The 27,284-nt window shown below is 50.9% G+C and overlaps 1 protein-coding gene across 9 annotated transcripts in view; it reads left to right on the plus strand.

The window, feature by feature from the left end:
* PLA2G6 (phospholipase A2 group VI) overlaps window positions 1–27,284 on the plus strand; it is a 49,905-nt gene that overhangs the window by 10,480 nt on the left and 12,141 nt on the right. For 8 of the 9 annotated variants that reach the window (XM_032645921.1, XM_032645922.1, XM_032645923.1 and 5 more), the window contains 8 exons: window positions 9,650–9,865; window positions 10,871–11,054; window positions 12,628–12,815; window positions 15,013–15,109; window positions 16,279–16,461; window positions 20,026–20,134; window positions 23,072–23,150; window positions 25,543–25,706. In XM_032645921.1, coding sequence (XP_032501812.1) covers window positions 9,650–9,865; window positions 10,871–11,054; window positions 12,628–12,815; window positions 15,013–15,109; window positions 16,279–16,461; window positions 20,026–20,134; window positions 23,072–23,150; window positions 25,543–25,706 — 1,220 coding nt within the window. Of the gene's footprint in view, window positions 1–9,649; window positions 9,866–10,870; window positions 11,055–12,627; window positions 12,816–15,012; window positions 15,110–16,278; window positions 16,462–20,025; window positions 20,135–21,145; window positions 21,305–23,071; window positions 23,151–25,542; window positions 25,707–27,284 lie in introns of all 9 variants that reach the window. The other variant, XM_032645928.1, reaches the window with a different exon arrangement.

Consider the following 27,284-nt stretch of genomic DNA (forward strand, 5'->3'; position numbering starts at 1 on the left):
TTTGCCTGGACACACACCCTAAGGTTTGCCCGTTCACTGTTTATCCAGCCCACAGCCCATCTCCACCAGTGGCAGGTCTCTGCCCTCCAGGGGCTCAGGCAGTAGCCAGAAAAGGTGGATCAGGACCCGGCATTCAGTGGGGTCAATGTGGGGTACATGGGCTTGTGTCAGACTCATGTTGCCTGGACAGACCTTCACTCTTTACATGTTTTCTTTGCCTTTGTTTTTCCATCTGCTAAGAATGCTCTTCCCGCACTCCTTGGCCTGCGACTCATGTGTCCCTGCTCTGTGAGCCTGTGCTCACCCCTCTGTTCTCCCTCAGCAGTGTCTGTACCTTTGTCCGCCCCTCTTGCCACGGATTGCCACATGTCTGTTTGCACATCTGTCTCCCCCACCAGACCACAGAGCTCTGGAAGGACAGGGCCTGGGTCTGAGTCAGTATTCCATTGTATGGAATGTACCACATCTTCTTCATCCATTCATCTGTTGATGGACGCTTAGGTTGCTTCCATATCTTAGCAATTGTAAATAATGTTGCCATGAACATTGGGGTGCATGTATCTTTTTATTTACTCACTTATTTATTTATTTGGCTGTGTTGGGTCTTTGTTGCTGCGCACGGGCTTTCTCTAGCTGCAGCAAGCGGGGGCTACTCTTCCTTGCGGTGCACAGGCTTCTCGTTGCGGTGGCTTCTCTTGTTGTGGAGCACGGGCTCTAGGGCACGGGCTCAGTAGTTGTGGCGCACAGGCTTAGTTGCATGCGGCATGTGGGATCTTCCCGGACCAGGGCTCGAACCCGTGTCCCCTGCATTAGGAGGTGGATTCTTAACCACTGTGCCACCAGGGAAGTCGGATATTTTTCTATATTATCTTCTAGGAGCTTTATTGTTTTGCTTTTACAACTAGGTTGATAATCTACCTGGAATATATATGTTTTTTTAATGTATGGTGTGAAATAGGACTCAAGTTTCTTTTTATTGTTTTTCGGCTGGAGATTCAGTTTTCCCAGGACCTTTTATCACAAACTGTTCTTTTCCACTGCTCTAGAATGCCATTGGACATAAATCTAGGCGTCCCTCCCTGTAGGAATGAATTCGTTTCTAGTCACTGTTCTATTTTTCTTTTCTTGCACCAATACAATGCTGTCTTGTAACACCATAATAAATCTTGATATCTGGTAGAACAAGTTCTCACTTCCTTCTTCTTCAAGATTATCTTGGCTATTCTCAACTCTTTGCATTTTTATGGGACAAAGAAGTTCCACCCACAAAACAAACAAGCAAAGAAAAGAAACAAAGCTTCTGCTCTTGAGATTTAAGATTGGTGTTGCACTGACTCTATAGATCAGTTCAGTAAGAATTGACAGCTTGATGGCACAGTGGTTGAGAGTCCGCCTGCCGATGCTGGGGACGTGGGTTCGTGCCCCGGTCCGGGAGGATCCCACATGCCGCGGAGCGGCTGGGCCTGTGAGCCATGGCCGCTGAGCCTGCACGTCCAGAGCCTGTGCTCCGCAACGGGAGAGGCCACAACAGTGAGAGGCCCGCGTACCGCAAAAAAAAAAAGAATTGACAACTTAATACTGTCTAGTCTTCCAGACTATAAAACCTGAAATACCCTCCCACTTATTTAGGTTTTCTTTAATTTCTCTCAATAATTCTTTGTAGTTTTCTGCACATTCGTCTTGGACATATTTTGTTAGATTTATTCCTAGTGTTTGGCATGTTTTGATGTTCTAATAAATGATATTTATTAAAGTTTAATTTTCTACCTGTTTGTTGTTGTGTATAGCCAGGCAGTTGATCTTTTATACATTCATCTTGTGTTCAGCAACCTTGCTAAACTCATTTATTAGTTCTAATAATTTATCTGTAGGACTTTTTGGGTTTTCTGAGAACATAATCATACCATCATGAACATAATGACGGTTTTTGCTTCTTCCTTTCCAATCCTTATACTTATTATTTATTTTTCTTGCCGTACTGCACTGGTAAGAATGATGAGTAAAGCGGTGAAGCAAGCATCCTTATCTCATTCCTGTCTCAAAAGGGAAAGCTTCAACATCATACCATTAAGCGTGATGTTTGTTCTAAGTTTTTTGCAGATACCGTCTGTTGCATTAAGGATATTCCTTTTTATTCTCGGTTTTCTAAGAGCTTCCTTTTTTAAAAATTCATGAATGGGTGTTGTATATTATCAAATGCTCATACTGAAACAATTGAGATTTGCATTTATTAGCTCATTAGTTTCTCCTTTATTTTGTCAGTGTGGTGAATTGTACATTGATTGGGTGATCGGTTGGTTTTGAAACATTAATGCAGCCATATATTCTGGGAATAAATCTCTCCTTGTCATGATGTAGCATCCCTTTTGTATATTGCTAGATCAAATCGAATATTTGTTTAGGATTTTCAGCACTATGTTTATGAGAGATATTATCCTGTAATTTTCTTTTTAAAAAACATTCTTATCAGGTTTTGGTGTCAGCTTTAACTGGCTGCATAAAAAAAGTTGAGAAGTAATCCTTCTCCTATTTTCTGAAAATTGTTTAAGATTGATATTACTACTTTCTTAAATGTCTGGAAGAATTCATGGGTGAAGCCATCTGAGCCTGAAGTTTCCTTTGTGTGAAGCTTTTCAATATGTATTCAATTCTTTAATAGATACCAGACTACCAGATTTTCTCCTTCTTCTTGTGTCAGTTTTGGTATGTTGTGTTTTCAGGAAATGTCAAATTCATTGACATAAAGTTGTTCATAATGTCCTCTTTTATTCTTTTTAACATCTGAAGAATCTGAAAAGATGGTACTTCGGGTTTTCTGTATTTCTCATTGAGTTTTGTTAGGGGTTTATTGATTTTTTAAAGTCTTTTCAAAGAACCAACTTTTGACTGTGTTTAAGCCAAATGCTGCTGTATGTATACTAATGCCATTTCCCCTGATCATTAGCTGTTTTATTAATGTTTAAGTAGTTAAAAATTGCAAAATGCATCCTTGACTTATTACAGTCTACCTTTTTAAAAAATATTTTTATTTTATTTATTTATTTGGCTGCTTTGGGTCTTGGTTGCAGCATGTGGGATCTTCGTTGCCACGTGTGGGATCTTTTTTTTTTTTAGTTGCGGCACGAGGGATCTTTAGCTGTGGCATGTGAACTCTTCGTTGCAGCATGTGGGATCTAGTTCCCTGACCAGGGATGGAACCCAGCCCCGCTGCACTGGGAACACAGAGTCTTAGCCCTGGACCACCAAGGAAGTCCCACAGTCCACCTTAAATTGGTACTTGGACACTTCCCTGACAATGCAGAGACCTTTGAATATTTCAGTTCCATTTATGCATCTCATTAACTTTTTGTGATGTATTTTCATTTTAATTAAATATATATGTAAATATTTCTATCTATATACCCCCAAACATTTTTATTGTTCTTAGAAACAGTCAATTCAGGGAATTCCCTGGCCGTCCACTGGATAGGACTCCAAGCTTTCACTGCTGAGGGCCCAGGTTCAATCCCTGGTCAGGGAACTAAGATCCCACAAGCTGTGTGGCGCGGCCAAAAAAAAAAAAAAAAACCCAAAACACAGTCAATTGAGACTTGCCCACATAATACCTTTTCCGGTGTTCTTTATTCTTTCCTGCCTTATGTTGCTTCCATCTGAGATCGTTTTCTTTCTGCTTGAGTCTCTTAGTGCAAGTCTGCTGACAGTGAATTCTCTGTTTTTCTATCTCTAAAAATGACTATATTTTACCTTTATTCTTTCTTTTTAAACTGAATGAGAACGTGGGGCTTACCTCAGTTCCCTGAGTAAAAATGTGGGGCATACCTCAGTGTGCTTCCCTTTTCTCTAAACTCCTGGCCCGCTACGCCTTGCCTGCATTTGGTTCTCTCCAGAACCTTCAGGTATTTGTTTGAATTTAATCCTGCCTTTATATTTGTTTTCACCAGGAAGGCTAGTCTGGTACGAACTCCTCTGTCATAGCCAGAAGTGGAAGTTCATCTCACAAATTTGATATGTAATGTTTGCACTGTCATCGAGTCAAGAAAGTTCCTAAATTTTACCATGACTTCCTGTTTGAACCGTAGATAATTTGTATGTATCTTGGTGAATTTGTAAACATATGGGAAATTTTTCGTTATCTTTTTGTTATCGATTTCTAGCTTAATTGCATCGTGGTTGGAGAACATAGTCTAAATATTCTCAGGTCTTTGATATTTGTTTCGATTTGCTTTATGGCCCAGCATGGGTCCGATATTTATAATTTTGTGTGTGTGTTTCAGAAGCATGTGTATTCTGTACTTGATGGGAATAATGCTTTATATATGTCTGTTAGGTCAAGTTTATTAATTGTTCTATATCCAATAGGGATTTTTTTTTTTTTTTGGTCTGCTTTTTGTGTAAGAAACTAGTAGAATATGTTAAAATCTATCAGTATGACTGTGGATTTGTCTAGTTCTCTTAATTCTGTCAAGTTTGACTTTGTTTTGGAGCTTTATTATTAGATACATAATTATCATATTTTCCTAGTGAATTGAAACTGTTATCATTACAAATTGTCCCTCTTTGTGTCCAGCAATGCTTTTTACCTTAAGCTTTACTTTTTCTAATATTAATATAGCTTCACCAGGTTTCTCTTGGTTAGTATTTATATATTTCCTTATAATTTTAATCTTGTAAAGAATATGTAGTTGTCTTTTCTTTTCCCTGTTATCCAGTCTGTTATTTCTTTTTTTTTTTTTTGGGGTTCGCTGGCGTCTCACTGTTGTGGCCTCCCCCGTTGTGGAGCACAGGCTCCGGACGCGCAGGCTCAGCGGCCATGGCTCACGGGCCCAGCCGCTCCGCGGCATGTGGGATCTTCCCGGACTGGGACACAAACCCGTGTCCCCTGCATCGGCAGGCGGACTCTCAACCACTGCGCCACCAGGGAAGCCCCCAGTCTGTTATTTCTTATATTTATTTGGAACATTTAGTCTATTTATACTTCATGTAATTCTGATATATTTGGGTTTAAATCTACTGTCTTACTGTTTGCTTTTTTTTTGTTATTCTTCCACCTGTTTTCTTTTCTTTATTCCTTTCTTTCTTGTCTTCTTTTTATTTTTTGGTTTTTGTTTTGTTTTGTTTTAGCTTTATTGAGATGCAATTTACAAAAAATAAAATTTACCAATTTTAAGTGTATCATTCAGTGGATTTTGATAAAGGTACACACTCATGTAACCATCACCACAATACAGATGCACACCTTTTTTGTTATTCCCCAAATTTCCTCCGTGCTCCTTTGTAGTAATGCCTCTGCACCCACCACAGCCCTTAGCAAACACTGATCTACTTTTTTTTTTTTAATAAATTTATTTATTTTATTTATTTTTATTTTTGGCTGTGTTGTGTCTTCATTGCTGCGCACAGGCCTTCTCTAGTTGTGGTGAATGGGGGCTACTCTTAGTTGCGCTGCGTGGGTTTCTCACTGCGGTGGCTTCTCTTCTCGTGGAGCACAGGCTCTAGGCACGTGGGCCTCAGTAATTGTGGCTCACGGGCTCCAGAGCACAGGCTCGGTAGTCGTGGCGCATGGGCTTAGTTGCTCCACGGCATGTGGAATCTTCCCGCACCAGGGCTTGAACCCGTGTCTCCTGCATTGGCAGGCGGATTCCCAACCACTTTGCCACCGAGGAAGCCCCAACACTGATCTACTTTCTATCCCTATAGTTTTATCTTTTAATCATACAGCATGTAGTCTTATGAATCAGAGTTTTTTCCCTTGGCATAATGCTTTTGCAATTTATGATTAAATGTTTTCTTATTATTCTATTTTTCCATCTCTATTAGCTTGGAAATTTATACTCTATTATTATCTTTTAATGATAGCTTTTGGGAGGTAGTTCTCCTTGGGTCTCTTGTGTTTCTGTACATCTTACAAGCAGAGGCTCTGACTAGTTTTGTTTCGTTCTGTCTTTACAAGCATGTTTGTATTGTGAACAGCCTTGGAAGATAGAGGTAGAGTCTTTCTCTCGAGCAAAGGGTAGGTTTGCTTACTCTTCTATATAATAAAGATAATATTTTCCTCCAGAGCAAAGATTAGACAGATTTTCTCACTGATGATTATAACAGATTCAAGTTCCCTACACTCAGGGTTTCTGTCTTCTAATGCAACATGAGCAGGTGTCACCTGACCCTCTTCATGTCACCCTCTGGGAAATGGATCCCAGGGAATAGGCGCAAATGCTGATACCCTGGCACAAATGCTTCTGCTGTGAGTAATAAATTGTCCTTTGTCCTTCATCCAGGAACCTGTGTCTTCTGCCAGCATCCATGAAACTGTGTCAGGCTAACATGTTAGTTTGCAAGTAGGGTAAAATCTGAAACCCTTCACAGTTCTTCTATTTATTTATTTATTTAACATCTCTATTGGAGTATAATTGCTTTACAATGGTGTGTTAGTTTCTGCTTTATAACAAAGTGAATCAGCTATACATATACATATGTTCCCATATCTCTTCCCTCTTGCGTCTCCCTCCCTCCCACCCTCCCTCTCCCACCCCTCTAGGTGGTCACAAAGCACCGAGCTGATCTCCCTGTGCTATGCGGCTGCTTCCCACTAGCTATCTATTTTACGTTTGGTAGTGTATATATGCCCATGCCACTCTCTCACTTTGTCACAGCTTACCCTTCCCCCTCCCCATATCCTCAAGTCCATTCTCTAGTAGTTCTGTGTCTTTATTCCTGTCTTACCCCTAGGTTCTTCATGACCTTTTTTTTTTTCCTTAGATTCCATATATATGTGTTAGCATACGGTATTTGTTTTTCTCTTTCTGACTTACTTCACTTTGTATGACAGACTCTAGGTCCATCCACCTCACTACAAATAACTCAATTTCATTTCTTTTTATGGCTGAGTAATATACCATTGTATATATGTGCCACATCTTCTTTATCCATTCATCTGTTGATGGACACTTAGGTTGCTTCCATGTCCTGGCTATTGTAAATAGACCTGCAATGAACATTTTGGTACATGACTCTTTTTGAATTATGGTTTTCTCAGGGTATATGCCCAGTAGTGGGATTGCTGGGTCGTATGGTACCCTTCACAGTTCTTGATAGAACCCTAGAGATTGTAACACACATCCTTGGCCTTACTGAAGTATAATTGGTACTTTGGCCTCTTCCAGAACAATACAAGGGTCTTAGAACCCTTTAACTGCATTTATCCCACTCCAGACTTCTATGCCATGTATTGTTTTTTATTAATATTTTTATTTTAAACCCAACAAGGCATTATACTGTCAATATTTATTTAGATTCACTCACATATTTACCATTTTCATGGTGCTTAATTTTTTTCCTGCATCTTTGACCATCCATCTAGGATCAACTTTCTTCTACCAGAAGAAAATCCTTTTGTATTTCCTTTTATTTGGGTCTGCTAATGTCACAGTCAGTCAGTCTGTCTCTCTGGTGCATTTGTTTGTTTGACTAGTGAAATATTTTAATTTCACCGTCATACTTGAAGTTTTTTTTTTTTTTTCTGGGTGTAGAATTCTCCATGGCATTTATTTTCTTTTAGCTCTTTAAGGATGTCATCTCATTATCTCTGGCTTCCATTGTTGAGTTTCATTGTTGAGTCTGATGGTTGCCCTCTGAAAACATTTTTTCTCTTCGCTTTTTTTTTTGTGTGTGGTACGCGGGCCTCTCACTGCAGTGGCCTCTCCCGCTGCGGAGCACAGGCTCCGGACGCGCAGGCTCAGCGGCCATGGCTCACGGGCCCAGCCGCTCCGCAGCATGTGGGATCTTCCCGGACCGGGGCACGAACCCGTGTCCCCTGCATCGGCAGGCGGACTCCCAACCACTGCGCCACCAGGGAAGCCCTCTCTTTGCTATTTTTAATGTTTTCTCTTTGCGTTTTGTTTTCAGCAGTTGCTACATGGCACATGTGTCAGTTATTGCTACGTTACAATATGTTGACCAACATGTGTCATCTTCAGTTATTGCTATGCAACAAACTCTCCCAAAGTTTAGTGGGTTAAAACAGTATCAATTATTTAGCCCACAAATCTGCCATTTGAGCAGAGCTTAGTGGGAAAGGCTCAGTTTGATTCTACATAGTATTAGCTGGGGTGGCTTGACTGCACGATCCACTCTTAAGATGACTCATAACTGGCAAATTGGTACTGGCTGTTGGCTGGGAGTTTATCCAGGGTTAAGGGTCCAAGAGTCATCTCCATGATGCTTCAGCTTCCCTGTGGTATGATGGCCGGGTCCCAAGAAAAAAGAGGTAGAGGCTTCCAGTCTCTTAAATCCTTGCTCTAGAAACTAGGACGGCATCACTTCTGCCATATTCTTGGTAAAGCAGTTACAAAGCCAGGTTAAAGGGTAAAGACACATAAATTCCCACTACTCAGTGGCTCAGTGGGAGGAATGTAACTGTGGATTTGGTGGGAGGGGGTAGAGGAGGATTTATAGAATATTTTAAATTAATGGAATAATGTTTTCCATCAATTTTGGAAAGTTCATAGTCATTAACTCTTCAAATATGGCTTCTGTACAATTCTTTTTCTATTCTGTTTTTGTGTCTCCACTTATATGTATGTTAGATCTTTACATTATATATTCTATGTCTTTTATCTAGTTTCCTGTATTTTCCAAGCTTTTGTCTCTCCATGCTTTATTCTGTTTACTTTTTTCTTACCTATCTTCCTTTTCACAATTTTCTATTCAGCGTTGTCCAATCTGCTATTATACCTAACCACTGAGCTCTTAATTTTGGCAATTGTATCTTTAAATTCTGCAGTATCCACTTGGTTCTTTTTTTTATATAGTTTAAAGTGTTTTGCCAAAATTGTAAATCTTCTATTTTATCCTAATATTGTCATAGTTATTTTAAAGTCTGTGTCAGGTAACTTCAGTATTTGTAGACCCCCCAGTTATAGGTCTTTTTCTCTTGTATATTGTCTCTGTTGGTTTTCTTTCATACTTTCTTTTTTTAAAATATTTATTTATTTATGGCTGCACTGGGCCTTAGTTGCGGCATGTGTGATCTTCTGTCACGGCGCATGGGCTCTTCGTTGTGGTGTGCGGGCTTCTCTCTAGTTGTGGCACGCTGGCTCCTCTCTAGTTGTGGTGTGCAGTCTCCAGAGTGCGGGGGCTCAGTAGTTCCAGCGCACAAGCTGTCTAGTTGTGGCATGCAGGCTCAGTAGTTGCGGTACGTGGGCTTAGTTGCCCTGCGGCATGTGGGATCTTAGTTCCTCGACCAGTGATCGAACCTGCGTCCCCTGCATTGGAAGGCGGATTCTTAACCATTGGACCACCAAGGAAGTCCCATCTTTCTTGTTTTCTTATCTCTTCATGTGCCTGGGGAGTTTTGCTTTCATGCTGGACCATGGATTTGCAACAATGCTTGTGGAAATATACGTGATGATATTTTTTGAAAAAGAAAGAAAGGAAAGGAAATCTTTTCAAATAAAAAGAAAGCCCCAACTCCATTTAGGGGTGTGTGTGTGTGGTGGGCGAAGGGAGTCCAGCTGGAGCAGGTCAGTCCACAGCAGCAAGCAGGCAGGCACCTGTTTGCAGGGACACAAGTCTTCAGATTCCATCAAGGGCACAGGCCAAGGGTTCCTCCCAGCTCACTTCTGTGTCTTCCTCCTCTGCCCTGGCTCCTCAGGCTCTTCCAGCTGGAGACAGAGGCCGATGCCCTGGTGAACTTCCAGCAGTATTCTTCCCAGTTGCCGCCCTTCTACGAGAGCTCCAACCACATCCTGCACGTTGAGGTCCTGCAGCAGCTGACCGACCTCATCCGCAACCACCCCAGCTGGTCGGTGGCCCACCTGGCGGTGGAGTTGGGGATCCGAGAGTGCTTCCGTCACAGCCGCATCATCAGGTGGGCGGGGGGCTTGGCCAGGTGGGGCAGGAGGGCAGGACCCTGGGGATACTGGGTGTGGATGGGGAGTCTCAGTCCAGCCTCAGTTCCCCTCCATAAACTCAAAGGTTGCCCAGAACGTTTGACTTCAAAAGGGGCAGCATTGCCTCTGGGTTAGAGCAGGGGAATGCTGACTAAAGTCAGAAGGAACAATGTAACATTTCTGGGGTGCCAGGTGCCAGGCCCCTGGTAGCTGTTTTATACCCACCATGAACTTGAATCCTCTCAACATGCCCATGAAGTAGTGTCATCCCAGTGAGAGGTTATGTGACTTGTGCAAGGTCACTCAGCTGCAGAGGGCTGAAGGGGCTTCAGATCCTTGGTGTCTCCTTCCAAAGGCCTGGTTGCCCTTCTGGAAGCTGGAACACTTAGTCTCGTATGTCTGTTCGGCCAACAGGCCCCTGGGGAGGGCCCCGTGCCAGCCAGAGGACTCGAGCTCACCATCCTGCCCTGAGGTAGCCACACCTCCAGTTCTCTGCTTCAGACAGCTTGGTTCAGCTCCCGGGCCCAAAGCTCAAAAATCTTCACTGCCTTTTACAGTTTACCGGCATGATCTTGGACGTAATGGTGTTTGATCTCACAATAGTTCTATCGATTTCCTAGGGCAGGCGTGGCAGGTATTATTTTTATTTTTTTGTAGACCCTAGAAAAGTTAAGTGAATTGCCCGAGGTTGGTGAGATTTTTGCCTTCTGCGATTCTTTCTATGCCACCCCACTGCCCACTTAAGGCTGGTGTGGCCCTAGGGCACATCCCTCATACAGGTGTGCAAACTGAACTAAAAACTGATACAGGTCACATCAGTTACAGGTAAATTGTGACTCAGCCCTGAGTTTGAACCAGCCAGCTTGAGCAGGGCACGAATGCTCTTGGGCTCCTCCCCCACCTCCCCTGCATCTGCACTTGGCTTTCTCAGTGCCCCGCCCACCTCGTGCCACACCCCTCACCTCCCCGGCCCTCCCCTGCAGCTGCGCCAACAACAGGGAGAATGAGGAGGGTTGCACTCCCCTGCACCTGGCCTGCCGCAAGGGCGACTGGGAGATCCTGGTGGAGCTGGTGCAGTACTGCCACGCCCAGATGGACGTCACCGACAACAACGGAGAGACCGCCTTCCATTACGCTGTCCAGAGTGACAATTCCCAAGTGCTGCAGGTGAGCAGGGGTGGAGACAGGGCGACTGATTCTGGCCGCTCCTTACCACGGCCGCAGCTGTCTTTGGGCCTCTGGGCTCAGGTGTCCCTCCGGGCCTCTCACTGTCCCCACCTTGATCCTTGAGGCCTGAGCCCCTTCGTGGAGGGTGTAGCCCCACCTGGCACTTGCCTCCCCAAGCTTGTCAAGGAGACACATCCTCGGCCACTTTGCTCCTACAACCCTGGGAAAGTCCTCCAACCCAGCAAACCGAGCTCAAGGTCTAGTCCCGTCAGTCAGTTTAATTCAGCTTCTCCTGAGCACTCACCGTAGGCTGGGCCCCTGGGCCGGGTGGATTTCAGCCCCTGCCTGGAGGCGCCCATCGTCCAGCAGGACCTGAGCTTAACTTTTTACAGTAACTCAAAACAAACAAAACTCCATCTGGCTCCTGTAGGCATTTGCACCAAAGGCACTCCTTCCGTTAAATTTTTGATTAGCTGGGCAGAAAAATAAAAAATAAAGATTGTAGGCAAGTAGATCAAATGATGAAAAGGCTACCTTATATATCAGATAGAAAAGACAGAATACTGGGCAGTATTTTATTGCCTAGAATTAGAAGATTCTTGTAAAGGTTATATCCTTCTCTGTGCCTTGGCATCAGAATGGGACCACATTATTCCAGAAAATATGGATTCCTGTCTTATGATTAGTGCTGTCAGGGAAGGGAATTCTATCCCCACTGTTGAACTCTGCCCTTACTGAGACCCCACTGTGTGCTCAGCACAGCACCACGTACAACCTGCCTCGATTCGGAGGGCGGGTACACACTCTTATCAATAGCTGTCCTTTACCGCTGGTCCCGTGCCTGACCCTGTACTCAGTGTTTTATGTGTTCTAGTTAATTCTCAAGATAACCTCTGTGGGTGGGGGCCGTTAGCTTCTTCTCTTCGCCAAAGAGACTGAGGTTCAGCGAAGTTTTGTGCCCGGGGAGGGGTGCCACGGAGCTGTGAGCGGTGGGGCTGGCCCTTGAATCGGGCCTGGATGCCAGCACCTCAGCCAGCACCTGCTGTGTCCCTAGCCTGTCCACAGACCCAGCCGGTCACAGGGGTGCACAGGGGTCATAATTAACCTCAGGGGAACGGCTTGCAACCACAGTCGAGGAACTAAAATCCTCATGGCCGTTTTATTAATACTGGTGTTTTGTTTAATGAAAAAATAATACCTACACGTAGCTGAAAAATTCAGGCAGGACAGAAGGGTATGCAATGGAAAGCAAGTCTCATTCCCACCCAGACCCCCAGTGCCCATCCTAGGTACAACCTCTTTCACATTTCCTGATTGGGAAATTTTTCATACACGCCACGGTCATGCCAGACCAGCGCCCCAGCCAATACTGGCACAGTCAGCTTCTTTCTCTCCCCAAAGCCTCCTTTCTTGGTGGCTTCTCTTGAAGTTCTTGTCAGTGTTCTCGTGGAGTCCAGCTTCCCTTCCCCTGAGGCCCCAGAGAGGGACGGCCACAGCGGTGGATGTTAGCAGAGGGACAGGCCAGGGGCCGCGCTGTGTTTGGCGCCTGCCCACCGCGAGGTCTTGCTGTCAGCTCCTAGGGGAGAACGCATCGGCGGGCGTGAACCAGGTGAATAACCGAGGGCTGACCCCGCTGCACCTGGCCTGCCAGCTGGGGAAGCAGGAGATGGTCCGTGTGCTGTTGCTGTGCAGCGCTCGCTGCGACGTCGTGGGGCCCGGCGGCTACCCCATCCACGTGGCCATGAAGTTCTCCCGGAAGGGGTAAGACCCTGCCCTGCCCCACGTGATCCGAGGGGCCTCCCGTCTGCGTGGCCAGTCCCCCTGCCCAGGCGAGCGGTGGCCTCCACAGGCTCATTAGGTGCGTGTCAGATCCTGGTGCCAAGGGCTGCCCTGGTACAAAGAAAGTGTTTGATGAACGTGTGGGGGTGTCAGTCTCGGCCCACGAGCTCTGCTGTGCAGAGAGCAGAACTTTGAAAGTTGCTCAGTCGTGCACCTTAATTGCTGACCGTGAGCCTCCCTCTACCAAACTGGAGATAAACAATCTTAAACTTGCCACCACATCTGATCTGAGCAGCCCCTTCACGGCTGCTGTGCTGGTGCAGCTTCTTTGCCCAACTCGAAACCTAGGAATGCTTAGCAAGGTGGCCCAGGGCCCCATCCGCCTGATGCATCCCTCCTTCCTGGGGGGTGGCACTGCCGGGACTCAGGTGCCAGGCCCATGTCCTGGGGAGCTCTAGACCACTCATTTCTTCCTTTCTCCCCAGCCCTGGGAAACCTGGTCTCAGGATAATTCTTCTCCACGTGCGTGCGTGCGTGTGTGTATGTAGGAGGGATAAAAGAGATGACTATCCCAAAATACTGCCCAGCAGGTACAGTAGCTAGAATGAATGAGTGAGTGAATGAGTCAGGTGGTCCCTCAGTCCCAGGCACTGTGCCTTACAGAGGTGGTTGAGAGAAAGCCCGGAACAGGGGATACAGAAGTCGCCCAGTACTTTCCAGAGCCATGTGGTAGACGGGCAGCAAGGAATGAGCTCAGAGGGGCTGCCCTCGGGTTGGGGGCAGGCACGCTCCCCCTCCCTCAGGGTTTTCCTTCCTCTGGGGTCTGCACCCACCTTTCGGCCCCTGGAGGGCATTGATGTCCCCTTGAAGGTCTGGTGCAAGCTTGGACAAACCCTCCTTTCCTTGATTCTTCCTCGTACAGCCAAGATGAACTAGAACTTTTGGGAAGATTTGACCAAATGGTTGGAGACAATCCCAGCACTCCCACCCCCAGTCACCCCCAGTTACTGAGTTGCAGGTTGCAACCTGAATGGACACACGTGATGAGCGATGCTCTCCCATACCCAAGGGCTGGCACGGTGGCCCTGCTCCAGCTTGGCTCCAGCCACCCTACTGGCTTCAGTCACCTTCTAGGTCCAGGTTACTTCCAAGATCCCGATGTGGCCCAGGTTGCTCCCTCCTCAGACACCTGCAACCACACCCCAGGCCTCCCGTGTGGATCGTTGCAGATGAGACAACGCGAGTCGTCTCATACCTCGGGTGCGCCCCGCACACAGCCACGCTCCTCTCAGGGCTCCAAGGGGGCACATCTCTCTGTCGCCACGTGGCAGCCCGCGCATTCATACTCCAAGAATCACAAGTGTTAGGGTTACTGGGACTGGTTCCATCCCAGCCCCAATCTGGGGGCCCCTCTGCTGTTGGTATTGGCTCAGCCGAGCTTCACAGAGAGCTGGGTTGGGCCCAGGACCCCACTTTGACTTAGCATGATGTCTTCAAGGTTCGTGTGTGTCGTAGCCTGTATCAAAAGGTCCTTCCCTTTTAGGGCGGAATTACTCCATTTTATATACCACGCTCTGCTTATCCGTTCGTATGTCCGTGGAGACTTAGGCTGTTTCCGTCTTTTGGCTATTGTGGGTAATGCTGCAGTAAACACTGGCATACAAGTATCTTCTTGAGCCCCTGCTTTCAGTTCTTTTGGTTGTCGATCTAGGAGTGGAAAGCAACTGCACTTGTAACCACCCTGCCTACTGCCTCCTACGGGACGCAGTCGCTACTTGCAACACCAGTCGTTTGGGAAGCAGGGGAGGATAAAGGGTGGCCGTGTGCTAGTCACAGGCACCCATGTTACAGACAGGCCCAGCCACTTTCCAGAGGTCACCAGTGGGAAGCTGGGGCTTAACCTCAAGCCTGTCTGACGCTGCAGCCAGCACCAGTGAGCGTGATCATTGCTGACCGAAGTCAGCAAGGAAGGCTTCCTGGAGGAGGGGGCTTGAGATGTGACTTGAGGGGCTCAGGATACTGTTGCCGTATCACCGTATGCATGCTGCTTGGTTTTGTTGCAACTGTATTTGCAGGAGCTCTCCCTCACCAGTAGATGAAGCCTTGATTCGTGGCCTCTTCCAGTGTCAGGCTGCCCCCGCCGGCCTTCCTCACTCCCACGTGGCTTCTCTCTCCCCAGGTGTGCTGAGATGATTGTCAGCATGGACAGCACCCAGATCCACAGCAAAGACCCTCGCTACGGAGCCAGCCCCCTCCACTGGGCCAAGACCGCAGAGGTAGGCAGGTCTGAGGGTGAGCCGGGCAGGGGGAGGGTCCCAGAGCCCTTTGTTCCTTAGCTACCTATAGGAAGGAGGTTCCTGAGAGGTCTCTGCAGGAGGTACTTGGGGGCCCAGGAGATAAGCCCAAGGAGGGATGGTGTCCTGGCATTGCAGGTGAGTGTCCCCGCTGCGGTTTCCTCATGTGTGAACTGGGGATCTGTGGCCTGCCTGTGGAGGTATCGTGAAGTCAGCAAAGCAGTGCGCGAGAAAATTCCTCATAAATTGTCAAGCACCTCATCGCAAATAGAAGGTGACGGATGGTGGTGATGCCGATGGTGATGATGGTGGCTCTAGTTTTGTCTATAGAGAGCCTGGCCGGCATCTCCTCTGAGGCCTCTCCCTGAGCTAAGCTCTGAGCCCCTGGGAGGATGGAGGTCTCTGATCACTTATCTCCAGGAAGCACAGCTATCAGTGCACTGGATGCCCTCAAAGATGATGGGATACTCGTAAATGTGACAGGCCAGGAGGGAAGAGACTGACGACCACTGTGGATACCTTCACACCAGGAGCTAGACACCAAGTCGGGCCCTCCTGTATGTTTTCTTGTTCCTGGTCAGCACACTCTGTGACGTGGGAACTTGCATTCCCATTTTCGCAGCAGAGGAAACTGAGGTGCATAGGGGTACAGTGACCCTTCCAAGCTCAGACAATGGGGATGAAGTGGGGCTGAGCTTTGGGCTCAGGTCTGTCAGGGTCCAAAGTCCAGGCTCTCCGGGGCTGTTGGGTGAGCAAGGGTGTGTGTTGCCAAGGCCCAGATGGGGTCATACCTTTGCAGGGTCCCGGGCAGGGTGGCAGGGAGTGGGGCATTTCTGGGGCAGGGCCCAGAGGAACCTTTGCAGGGAGGGATGGGGTCCTGTGAGCTCCAGGAAAGGACCCTGAAGCCCTTTGAAAAAGTCACCACAGCTTCAGCTTTTTGTCCCCTAGTTCCTGGGGTGTGGCCGGTGTGGGAGGCAAGATCTGGGGCCACCCCCAGAACTGGGGCCTACCACCTTGGCTCCTCCCATTGCTGGAGCTTTCCAGAGGCCCGAGACCTGAAGGAAGTGGCCCTGCCCAGGTGCCCCCAGGTGCCACAGGCTGCAGCTGCTCTCAGCACCCTGCTGACTCGGGCCGGAACCCTGTCTCCGCAGATGGCCCGCCTGCTGCTGAAACGGGGCTGCGACGTGAACAGCACCAGCTCTGTGGGGAACACAGCCCTGCACGTGGCCGTCATGCGCAACCGCTTCGACTGCGTCATGGTGCTGCTGACCCACGGGGCCAACGCCGAAGCCCGCGGCGAGCACGGCAACACGCCGCTGCACTTGGCCATGTCGGTGAGCCCCGGGCTTACTGCCTGCTCGGCAGGGGTGCAGGTGACCAGCAGGGCTGGGGCATGCCCCGCTCTGAGCCCAGAATAAGAGCCCCTTCCTCTGCGCTCCAGGACCTCTCATTCCCGTGCCCCCATGTGACATCTGGATGCTGTGAGAGGGGAAAATACAGCTCTGGCTACTGACCGTGGCCTTGGGCAACTCACATCACCTCTGCCAGCCTTGACTTCCATCTGGAGAATGGAGGTGTTGGTACCCACCTGACAGAGTGGTTGAGTGGATTCAGTAATAGACACCCGGTAACTCCATGAGGGATGTCTAAGTAGCACATGTAAGACCTGGCGTGGAGTAAGCATCCCCGAGACGTTCGTTCTCCTTCCCTGCGTCATCAGGGAAAACTATTCATCTGCATGTTGCCCTTATCTCCCTGGTAGACGCCAAGCTCCTGGAAGGCTGGGCCTGCTTACACATCTTGGTGGCCCATGGTAGCTGCTGGTCACCTTTGCTGGTTCATTAGAGAGCACAGTTCCTGCCCTTAAAGCCCCTACAGTCTGGTTAGACAACTACATCATGGACATACTAAATGCAGGGGAGGGAGTGTTATTTGTTACAGACGTGTGTGTGTGTGTGTATAACTGTAGCAAACCATATGTACCCATAATTCTATTCAACATGTCTCGGAGTGATAGAATAGGAGATTCCCCTGGAACTCTAAAAGAAGGAGATTTAGGACAAAGTAAAAGACATCCTGTTTTATACCAAAGGTCATAATTGTAGAGGGGATGTTGCCCAAGAGACTGAAACTATAAATAAAACTGTGGACATTTTTAGCACCGAATGGGCCCTTTGAATTATGTAGTTGAACAGTTCTTAAACTTTTTGGTCTGTTTGATCCTTTTATGCTTTTCAAAATTATTGAGAATCTCAAAGGCTGTTTATTTGAATGTTATCTATCCATATTTACCATATTAGAAATTAGAAGTGAGGGATTTTCAAGGTACTTATTAATTCATTTAAAAAAAACAATAATTTACCAAGCCCATGCTAACATAAGTAACATTTTTATGGAAGATCAACTTTACTTTCCAAAACAAAAAATAATTGAAAAGAGTTGGCATCGTTTTACATTTTTGTGAATCTTTTTAATGCCTGGCTTCAGAGAAGGCACGGATTTTCCTGTCTTCTGCTACATTTATTCAGTATGTTGTTGCATATGTTAAAAATATGAAGAAACTCTGGCCTCACATAGATATGTACATAGTTGGAAAAGATATGTAGTTGTGCCTTTGCAGATAATTGTGGGTATTCTTTCTTTCTTTTTTCTTTTTCTTTTCTTTTTTTTTTTTTTTTTTTGGCCACGCTGCGTGGCTCTCGAGATCTTAGTTCCCCAACCAGGGATTGAACCCGGGCCCTGGCAGTGAAAGCGTGGAGTCCTAACCACCGGACCGCCAGGGAATTCCCCCTGGATATTCTTTCGTATTGCACCAAAACTGACAAGGGGTAGTTTCTGACAAGTTGGTTGCAGTGGACACTCTGAAATCATCTCCTCGGACTTTTCACTCTGTTACTGTGAAAACCATTGGCATCTTTTGCACTTTGCCTGGATCTTTACCCCTGCACGACTTCGTGTCATTCTTGGAAGACATTGGTTTGCTGAGTATGCCTAGCTACCAGATGTTGACCCATTTTGTTATACAGTCTCAAAACCCCACAGTTGTAAATATCACCACAATTTCATCAGAAAAGCCTTTAAGTTCGGGGAAGCTGTCAAGCCCATCATGACACAGAGCAGTGTTCTAGAATTCCAGTTCTTTTTTTTTTTTTCGGTGCGCAGGCCTCTCACTGTTGTGGCCTCTCCCGTCGCGGAGCACAGGCTCCGGACGCGCAGGCCCAGCGGCCATGGCTTACGGGCCCAGCCGCTCCGTGGCATGTGGGATCTTCCCAGACCAGGGCACGAACCCGTGTCCCCTGCATCGGCAGGCGGACTCTCAACCACTGCGCCACCACGGAAGCCCACAGAATTCCAGTTATTGTTTGAAAGCTTGAGTTCTATCACTGGCACAAAATACTGCTAGCTGTTTTTCTTGAAGTGATAGGCTCACCGCATTCATTTTTGAGAAAATACCTCCTAGATACCCAATGCTGAACAACTGTAGTTTGTCTGCCAGTTGTTTCTCGACTAAAAACAGTTTCTCCTGCAAAGAAAGCAGCTCCTTCTGCTTGCAGCTGACACAGTCATGCAGTGCTTTTCCCGAGACAACCATCATACGTGGTTAGGCCACAGACATGCCTTGTGCATACTGTGTATTTTATGACAACGAATACACCAGTGTCGAAACTTAATGAGATTAACATTTCTTACGGCTTCATCAAGGGCCTTCTTAAGTGAAGCTGGCTGTTTAATGAATGAGTTTGCTTTTTACAATGAGTGCGTGGCAGGGGAGAAAAGCGTGATGACTGTTAGTTTGGGGCCACTGCCTTGGTGCCTTCATGCTAAGGCACCAGCAGTTTTATCCACAGTCGTTTTTACACCATCGGTGCAAAAGTTAACACAGTGCAAATGCAGACGACACCTTGATGTTTTCATGAATATGGTTCTAACCTCTTGAACCCTCCAAGGGGTCTCCGTGTTCATAGGGGTCCACAGTGCTTACTTTGAGAACTGCTGACATAGGCCATTGCTTCCATACTCCAGTCACCTGCCTAACCATGTGTGCAGTTTTTGGCGGATTCACGAGCCACTTTTACAATTTTGTACTTAATCATTGCTTTAATTTGGCTTGCTTTTAAGCTTCAATTTTATTTTGAAGGAACTGTGATATTACCACCATAGGTGGTAAACCAGTGCCACAAATAAAAGGTAACCAAAGAAGAAATACATAACTAATGGTTAAAACACACGTTTACCTGTGCCCATATACATCCTAATGGTACATGAACAGCAGTTTGGAAAACGGCTTTCTAGACACACCTCTTCATTCTCTAGGCAAGGAAATCAGGCCCCGAGAGAGGGAGGTGATAAGCCCAGCACTCAGGTCTCCTGGCAGCCAGTCTATTGATTTGTACTGGGAAAACACGCCCAGCCCGGCCCCGCTGCCCAGCCTCCAGACGTTCACTGCGCATTCTCTGGGGAGAGGGCTGCCGTCAGGGAGGATGTGTGCTCGGTTTCCCCCTCAGAACCGGGGCCCTGGACTCGATGGGGGCCTTTCCTCACTTACCCTCTCCTGCTGGTCCTGTGAGCGACCAGCAGCTGACCCTTCAGTGGCCCCACGGCTCCTGGGTCGGGGGTCATAGATGTTTTGCTTCTTTAGAGAAGGAGCTGACGGGGCTGGGTTTTTTAATTCTCACCTGGGGATACTTGTAAGCCTGTTTGTCAGGGCAGTGGCCTTCCACTGTAGACTGTGCAACATGGGATTGACTGCGGGTCGGGGTCAGAAGGGTTCCAGTGTCTCTCCCCATGCTGGTGAGAGGTCCGCCAAGTTGATGGATTGGAGGGGAAGAGGCTGGGGTCCTTTCTGTCTTCATTTCCCTGAGCTGTTGCATATTTCCCCCTCACTCCATCACCAACAGAAAGACAACATGGAGATGATCAAGGCCCTCATTGTGTTTGGGGCAGAGGTGGACATTCCGAATGACTTTGGAGAAACTCCTGCGTTCATGGCCTCCAAGAATAGCAAACGTATGTGCTCTGTACTCTGGGACCAGAGTTGGGCAGGGGTGGGTGTGGGGTGCAGGGACTGGGGAGCAGGGACGTCCCAGCCATCAGCTGCCCACGTCCTGTCCATACCCGCCCCCAGTTGCTCCCTGCACAGAGTGGCTAGGAGCAGTGGGAGGCCCAGAAGGGAAGTTTCCTTTTCCCAAGAACAGGGCCCCTGACCACTAGATGGGGGCCCCAGGAGGCTTGCCAAGGCAGTGTCCTCTTCTGTGCGGCCACCATCCTGCCTCAGGGTGCCAGGACTCTGGGGGGTGGGGGGCGGGGTAGGCAGCAGCAGCAGCCCTCGTCCCCACTCTTGGGGAACTCACTGACGGAGCCACTTGCAAGAGCAGCCACTAGCCGATGCATGTGCTACATGGCACGTGTGCACTCCTCGTGCACACAGGCACCGTGCATGTGCTGCGCGCTGGCTCAGTGAGCCTTGGCTTCAGGGCTGGAAAGAGCAGATCCTCCTCACCAGAAGGCTGGCGCCCTCTGGAAGGTTCCGGGGAACTGTGGAGGTTGCTGCGGGTGTGTACCTGATAGCGTTTGCTAGCAAGCGTGTGTGCCTGTGCGTTTTCAGTTATCCCATCCGTTAGATGGGAGTAAATGCCCACTGGCCGGTTCGTTCCTGCTGAGCTCTGAAAGCCTCAAGAATTGCCGAACATGGAGGTGGGAGTCCTGCTTCCTTGACTCTGGTGTAGAAGGGAAAGCGGGGGTTCCTCAAACACTCGGGCCAGGCAACACCGACCTCCTCCTTCCATGTTCCAAGTCCGACTCCCAGGACCCGCCCCAGCCCCGGGCAGCTGCTTTGGATATAACAGACTAGAGTCAGCACGCCCTGTCAGGGTGGGATCAGGGCTCTGGGGCACCCCCGACCCCCCACATACCCAGATGGCCTGGGAGAGGGGACCATGTGTGGAAGGGAGGGACCTCCCACTTGCACATCGACAGTTTCTGACCCTGTGCAATCTCCCCGTCCCCAAACATGACAAGTCGTCACCAGGAAGGCGCTCCTAACTCTGCTGAGAACCGTGGGGGCCGACTACCGCTCCCCACCCGTCCAGGGAGTCTCAGCGGAGCAGTGCTCCGTAGCAACGCACTCCTTCTCCCTGGGAAGATCTCAGCCCCCACCGATCAGCTTCAACAACCTAGGTAGGCAGCTCCCCTCCTCTCTACCTGGCTCCCAGGCCCTTGGGTCAGAGCAGTCCCTGTGGGAAAGAAACGGGGCCCCATGGGAGAAGTTGTTGAAGGAAGCAAAGGAGGGTGGGCAGCATTTGTCAGCCTCGGGTGCAGCCAGCAACCCATAGCGCCCAGAGGCTGCTGGGGTCCCTGGCTAATGGCCCGCGGTCCATTTCCCCCAGAGGGTGCCCTGGACACCCATGAGGTGGGTACTTCCTTGGCCTCTCTGTGCCCTGGGAGCTCGGGTGGGCAGTGAGGAGTGCTGGTGGTGGCTCAGAGCCCTCGGCCCTCTGGCTATGACCAGGAGCATTTCGGCCACGCTGCTGAATCTCTGTCAGATCTCTGTGTGCTCCTCTTCCGGCCCCATTGGTGACCTACTGGCCAGGCAACCAGGATCTGCCCCATGCATCCTTGGTGTCCGTGGAGACAGCCCCTGAGGAGGCGGAGACCTTCTCTGGGCTTCTGTGGGCTGGCCCACCCAGGGCCCTGGATCGTTTGGGAGCGGGCTTCCCTGAACAGGGCAGTCAGAGACCGATCCTTGGCAAGCTGGTGCTTTTTTTTTTTAACTCTTGGCGAATCAGACACCAGCGTCTTCAGCCAGGATACCCCGGCCAACCCTGGAGCTCAGGACGGGCAGAGCTGGCAGCCACAGTTAGTCCTTCTGGCTCCGCCTCTCTCCTCCCCCTGCCCCTCCCCACCCAGGACCTGCCCCCCATCGTTATCTCTCAATTTTACAGGCAATCAGCCACCTAAGCCAGGCTGGATGGTGGGCCTGGGGCGCGGCGTCAGATGGGTAATGCCCTGGGCCTAGAGGGGCCGCAGAGCCCGCTGTGCCCCAAGTTCGCTGCAGCTCTAGTCCCCGCTGCTCCTTTCTCTCAGCTGCACGTCCCTCTCCCTGGTGCTCTGTCCACGCCTCTCCTGGTCAGTCTCCCACTTACCTTGTCCACTCTGGCCACTTGCCCTGGTGAGGGGGAGACACACTGCCTGCCAGCCTGCCGTCCTGCTTTGCTGCTTCTAGACTCCATGCACAGCTGTGGGAAGGGCCCGTCAGAATCGGGATGACGTGGCACTGCTGGGCCGGGCGACCTGGGGCCGGGCTGCTTGTCAGGAGGGCAGCTAATCCATTTGGTGGGCGTGGGATGGGCCTTGGGCACAGGGGAAAACATGGATGCTATGGGTGGGTGCATCCGATCTGAGGCCGCTGGGGAAGTTTCCAGACCTGGGATCAGGGCAAGAGGCATCTGGAAGATGGTCAGGATATCTCCATTCCTTCATGGAGTTAAACCCCGAGGAATGTCCTAACTCTGCCCTTTTGGCTAAATGACCTTGGCTGAGCTGTATAACCTCTCTGAGTCTCATCTGTAAATCGGGGCAGTGATTCTGTGACGGCGGCTGTCAGCAGCACCGGCTCCTGTGCAGGAAGAAATGCTTTGTCAACTGCACACGCAGGGTTCCTTTGCGAGGAAGACAGGAAAATCGGGAGCTGGCCGGGCAGGGTGGGCTGCCATTCCCAGAGCAGCGGGCTCCCCTCTGCATTCCAGCCCATCGCTCCCTGAGGGGCCTGTGGCCTCTGGCCCTGCTGTATCCTGGGATGAAGAGCCCTTCCAGGGGGTGGGAAGCGGATGCTCCTGCTAGGGACAGTGGGGTAAGGGCACAGCTCCAGATTTGCCCTCAGGACCCATGGGGGGGCGGGGAGCGGCACGTGCCTGGCCCCAGCCCCCCCTGCCCTGTGCCTCACAGAACTGCAGGACCTCATGCACATCTCCCGGGCCCGGAAGCCGGCGTTCATCCTGAGCTCCACGAGGGACGAGAAGCGGATGTAAGTGTCGGGGGCAGGCTCATGGGCAGGCCCTCTGCTGGGTGCCATGCAGCAGGTGTGGGACTTTTTCTCGTCTGTATCTGGCTCTGCAGGGTAGCTCGCACTCTCTGTAGTTCACAGCAAAGAGACTGAGTCTTTAGGGAGGCTGGGCCTGCTTCTCCGTCAATCACTGTGCCGACTCCGGGCCACACAGTGGAGCTGGCTGCGGCCCTGTCCCTTCTCTCTCCGACCCTGTCATGGATTGTCGGGGGAGGTGGCCCAGCTCTCCTCTGGAGAGAGCCCTCAGCTGCCTTGATGCTGACCCTGCCTCCCTCCAAGAGCTAGTGGGTGGGTTGGTTCCCCAAGTATCTGCCGTATACCCAGGCCCATTCTAGGAGGCAGGCTGGGGTGATGGGCACAAAGGGAAGAAACCCAAGCCCTGTCCCTGAGGACAGTCCCTGGTGACAGTGGTTGTCAGAATCAGTGCCCACCAGCTTGGCGAGTTACCAGGACAAACGTGCTTCCTGTCAGCTGTGCTCTCTCCACCCTTCCCTGTGATGCTGGAGGTGGTTTATTTGTTCTCTGTTTTTTACTTTCCTGTGCTCCGAACAGCCTTCCTAGGGAGGCATTAGTAACCTTGTTTTGCAAATGCAGAACCTGAGGTTAAGTGACTTGAGCAGACTCAGCCCAGGGCTTCCGAGTCCATGCCCTTTCTGCTCCTGCAGGCTCTCTCCTGGCTGCACCCCTAGTGCCCTCCCCTGCGGGGAAAGCTCTTCTCCCAGAAGCAGCTCCCAGGACCAGGCAGCCACATCGGTGGCTGGGCCTCTCCTCGTCAGAAGGCTCGGCTTCCCCTTGCTGTAGCCCACTCGTTTCCTCGGCCACCCTGTGCCATGTGCCCTGAGGGTGCACCTGCCCTATTGGCCGTCTCCCCCTTCCCTCCCACTGCGCCCCCCCTCCCACACACACACCTGCGCAGGGGCCAAGCAGGGTACCAGAGGGAGGACTGACAGGTCCCCGCCGGTAAGAGGAAGGAGGCAGCAGATTCTCCAGCAGGACTGGGGAGTCTGCACAAGCCTGAGCGCCCTCCCTAGAGGTGGGGCTGAGACAAGAGTCGGGATACCCCTGTGAGGACCTCCCCACGCAGGTGTGTGAGGACCTCCCCACGCAGGTCTCTAAGCCACACAGCTCAGCCCTGCTCCCTCCATTGCCAGCCCCACATCTTCAGAAAGGTCTCTTGCCTCTTTGCTCCAGCCTCCCTGGCCAGGGGCCCCGCAGGCCTCCGGCGACAGCACCGCCTCCTCTGACACGCTCTGGGCTTGCTGCAGGGCTGGGCAGCTTGTCCAGGAAAAGACGAGGGACCCCGCAGGCGGGCGGCGCAGGCTCCTCCATCTACCAGCTGTGTGTCCGTGGGACGCCTCCCGCCCGCAGAGCCGGGCCTTGCCCTCAAGGGGGGAAGAAAGGCAGCAAACAAGTGACCAAAAGCAATTGCGGATGGAAGCGAGAAGGGCTCTGCACCACAGAAGTGGGTGGGGCAGGGGCGGGCTGAGCGGGAGCGTCCTGATGGCATCGGGCAGGCTTCTCTCAGTGGTGACATTTAAGCTGGGATAGAAAGAAGAGGAGGAGACCGGAAGGAAGGTTCCAGGTCTGAGCACAGACGATAGAGGCCTTCTTCCCCGGGGCAGGGGCTGGGCGTGGCAGGCCGTAGGGAGACAGGTCAGGATGTGTTGGAGAGTGTGTGACGCGGAAGTCCCCAGACCCCGGTCCAGATCCACCTGTGTGACTCTGAGCTTCGTGTCCTCACAGATATGCACAGGGTGACAGGGAGTATCCACCTGGAAGGGGTTTGGAGCATTTAAGTGAGTTCATGCTGGTGGAAGCTCCTTATGGCTCTTGACGCACAGACGGTCCTTCCTCCGTGCTGCTCCCACCTGGCTGGAGGGGCCTGACCTTCTTGGACGCCCATTCCTTGCGGCCGCAGGAGAGCAGCCCTTCCCCCAGCCTTGTTTAATTCAAACAGACTTTCATCAGGCACCTGCTTCGGGTCAGGTCTGGTACTGGGGATCTGGATCTGACCAAAACCAAGTGGCCTTGGGGAGCCCCTGTTCAAAGTGTGGGAGACAGACCCAGGCGTCTGCCGAGGTGGCACATGGCCAGGGAAGTCTTCCCCGCCCCCTGCTGCCCTCACCTTCCTGTGTCTGTCTCTCTGTTGCACCTTTCGCCTCCTGAAGTACTGTGTTTATTCCTGTACTGACTTCGCTACGGCCTCCCCAAAGCCCCGGTAGCACACGAGCTCTGCAGGGCTTGGTCTCCACGTGCTCAAGCGGCTACCACGGGGCAGGTGCTCAGGGACACGGCATGCAAAGTGCCGGCTGTAATGGGACCCTCTTCTCTCCCACTGCTGTCCCCACCACAGCCGCGACCACCTGCTGTGCCTGGACGGAGGGGGCGTGAAAGGCCTCGTCATCATCCAGCTCCTCATTGCCATTGAGAAGGCCTCGGGCATCGCCACCAAGGACCTCTTTGACTGGGTGGCGGGGACCAGCACGGGGGGCATCCTGGCCCTGGCCATCCTGCACAGTGAGGGCAGCCCCTGGGGTGCTGAGGCAGGACGGGTTGGGGCTGAGACCTGCCCTCAAATGGGGCTGAGTTTGTTCTCCGAGCTTTGCGGAGAACGTCATGGGGGAGGGGAGGGCCCATAGGCCCTTCGGGGGGGGGCTGGGGTGTTGGGGTCCGAGGCTGGAAGGAGGAAGGGCTGGGGGGTGGGCTAGGGTGATGCCCACCCAGCCACAGAGGACAGAACTGGTTTCACTCTCAGCGTTGGGAGCATTTTTATACCGGTTGCCATGCCCCTGCAAGGCAGACACAGAAGGGCCTCAGAGCTGCTGGAAATGAGGAAAAGCATTCTGAGGGTGGGTGGAGTTGGTGGCCTCAGGAATGAGGAATGTGACTCGGTGGGGTCACGAATGCCAGGGCCCTAGTCTGCACACTTCATTTTACCCACACAGGGTAATGGAGGCCCTGGGGGGAGAGGTGACCCAAAGTCACACGGCCCACTGGAGGGCTTGCTGGGGCTAGGAGTCCCAAGGACGCCCATCCCAGCACTCCCCAGCGACACACACAACCCACGCAGTTTGCTGTCACTACAGCTTCCCAGAGGTGACGGGGCATTTTGCTTACTGGACAGACTTCCGGGTAGGCCTTGTCTCGGCTCGAGCAGTGTCTCCTTTATGGAGCTGTCTGGGCTGCGTGATGCTGCATGTGGGGGGTCCTCTCTGAACGAGCTACCGCCCGGCGGGAATTGTCTCAGCATCCCCGACTGGGGATCCCTGCCTGGGTTGGGTTCCATGCTCTCCAACTCGTCCTGCAGATCTGAAGGCACCAGGAGAGGACCTTCCCCCTCCAGGACATCAAGGCCTTCGGGCCAGGCCTGTGCTGGGTGCTAGGCGTGCAGGGCTGAGTCAGGTGCACGCCCCACCTCAAGGAGCCCCGGGTCCCATGGGGGAGGCATAGGCAACCGGGTGTTCCCAGTGTGAGGAGGCCATGGCCCGGCAGCCCAGGGTGTGCGTGGGAGGGACATGGGGCACAGCCAGCCCAGGAGGTGACCTAGAGCAGCGTCCCGTGGGGCCCTGGGAGGAGGAGGATTATGTCGGCAAAGCTGCTGGGACTTCTGTCCCCTGGCCTCTGGGGCCCTGTGTCCCCTCTCTGGTCTCCCCTGAGAGAAGGGCCAGCTCAGGGCTGGCTTCCGCCCGGCTGGGCATGAGATCTGGGTGTGGAGCAGAGTGGGCGGAGGTTCTAGTTTCTCCTCCAGAAAGGGTCACTTCCTTCTTCAGGGGACATTTATCCCCTATGCAGGGTCCTTCAGGCACCTGGGGGCTATGGAAGGGATCTGAGAAGACGCCTAGTTCAACCTCTCCTGTGGGCAGAAGCCCTCCCCTCCGCAGCCCCCCGCTTGCACACCCCTGGGCCGGCTGAGGCGTGCTGGGCAGCTTCTCTGTACTGTGAGGTGCAACCTGCCCCTTGGAAGCTGTCTGTTCTCGCGGGACAGGGCTGGTCTTTCTACTCCACGGCAAATGGGGTGGATCTAGATTTATAAGCTTTTACACGTTCAGGACCCCTTCTTTAAAGAAAACATACAAATTACGAGTACAAGATTAA

The sequence above is a fragment of the Phocoena sinus genome, chromosome 10, assembly GCF_008692025.1.
Source record: "Phocoena sinus isolate mPhoSin1 chromosome 10, mPhoSin1.pri, whole genome shotgun sequence".
Lineage (NCBI taxonomy): Eukaryota > Metazoa > Chordata > Mammalia > Artiodactyla > Phocoenidae > Phocoena > Phocoena sinus.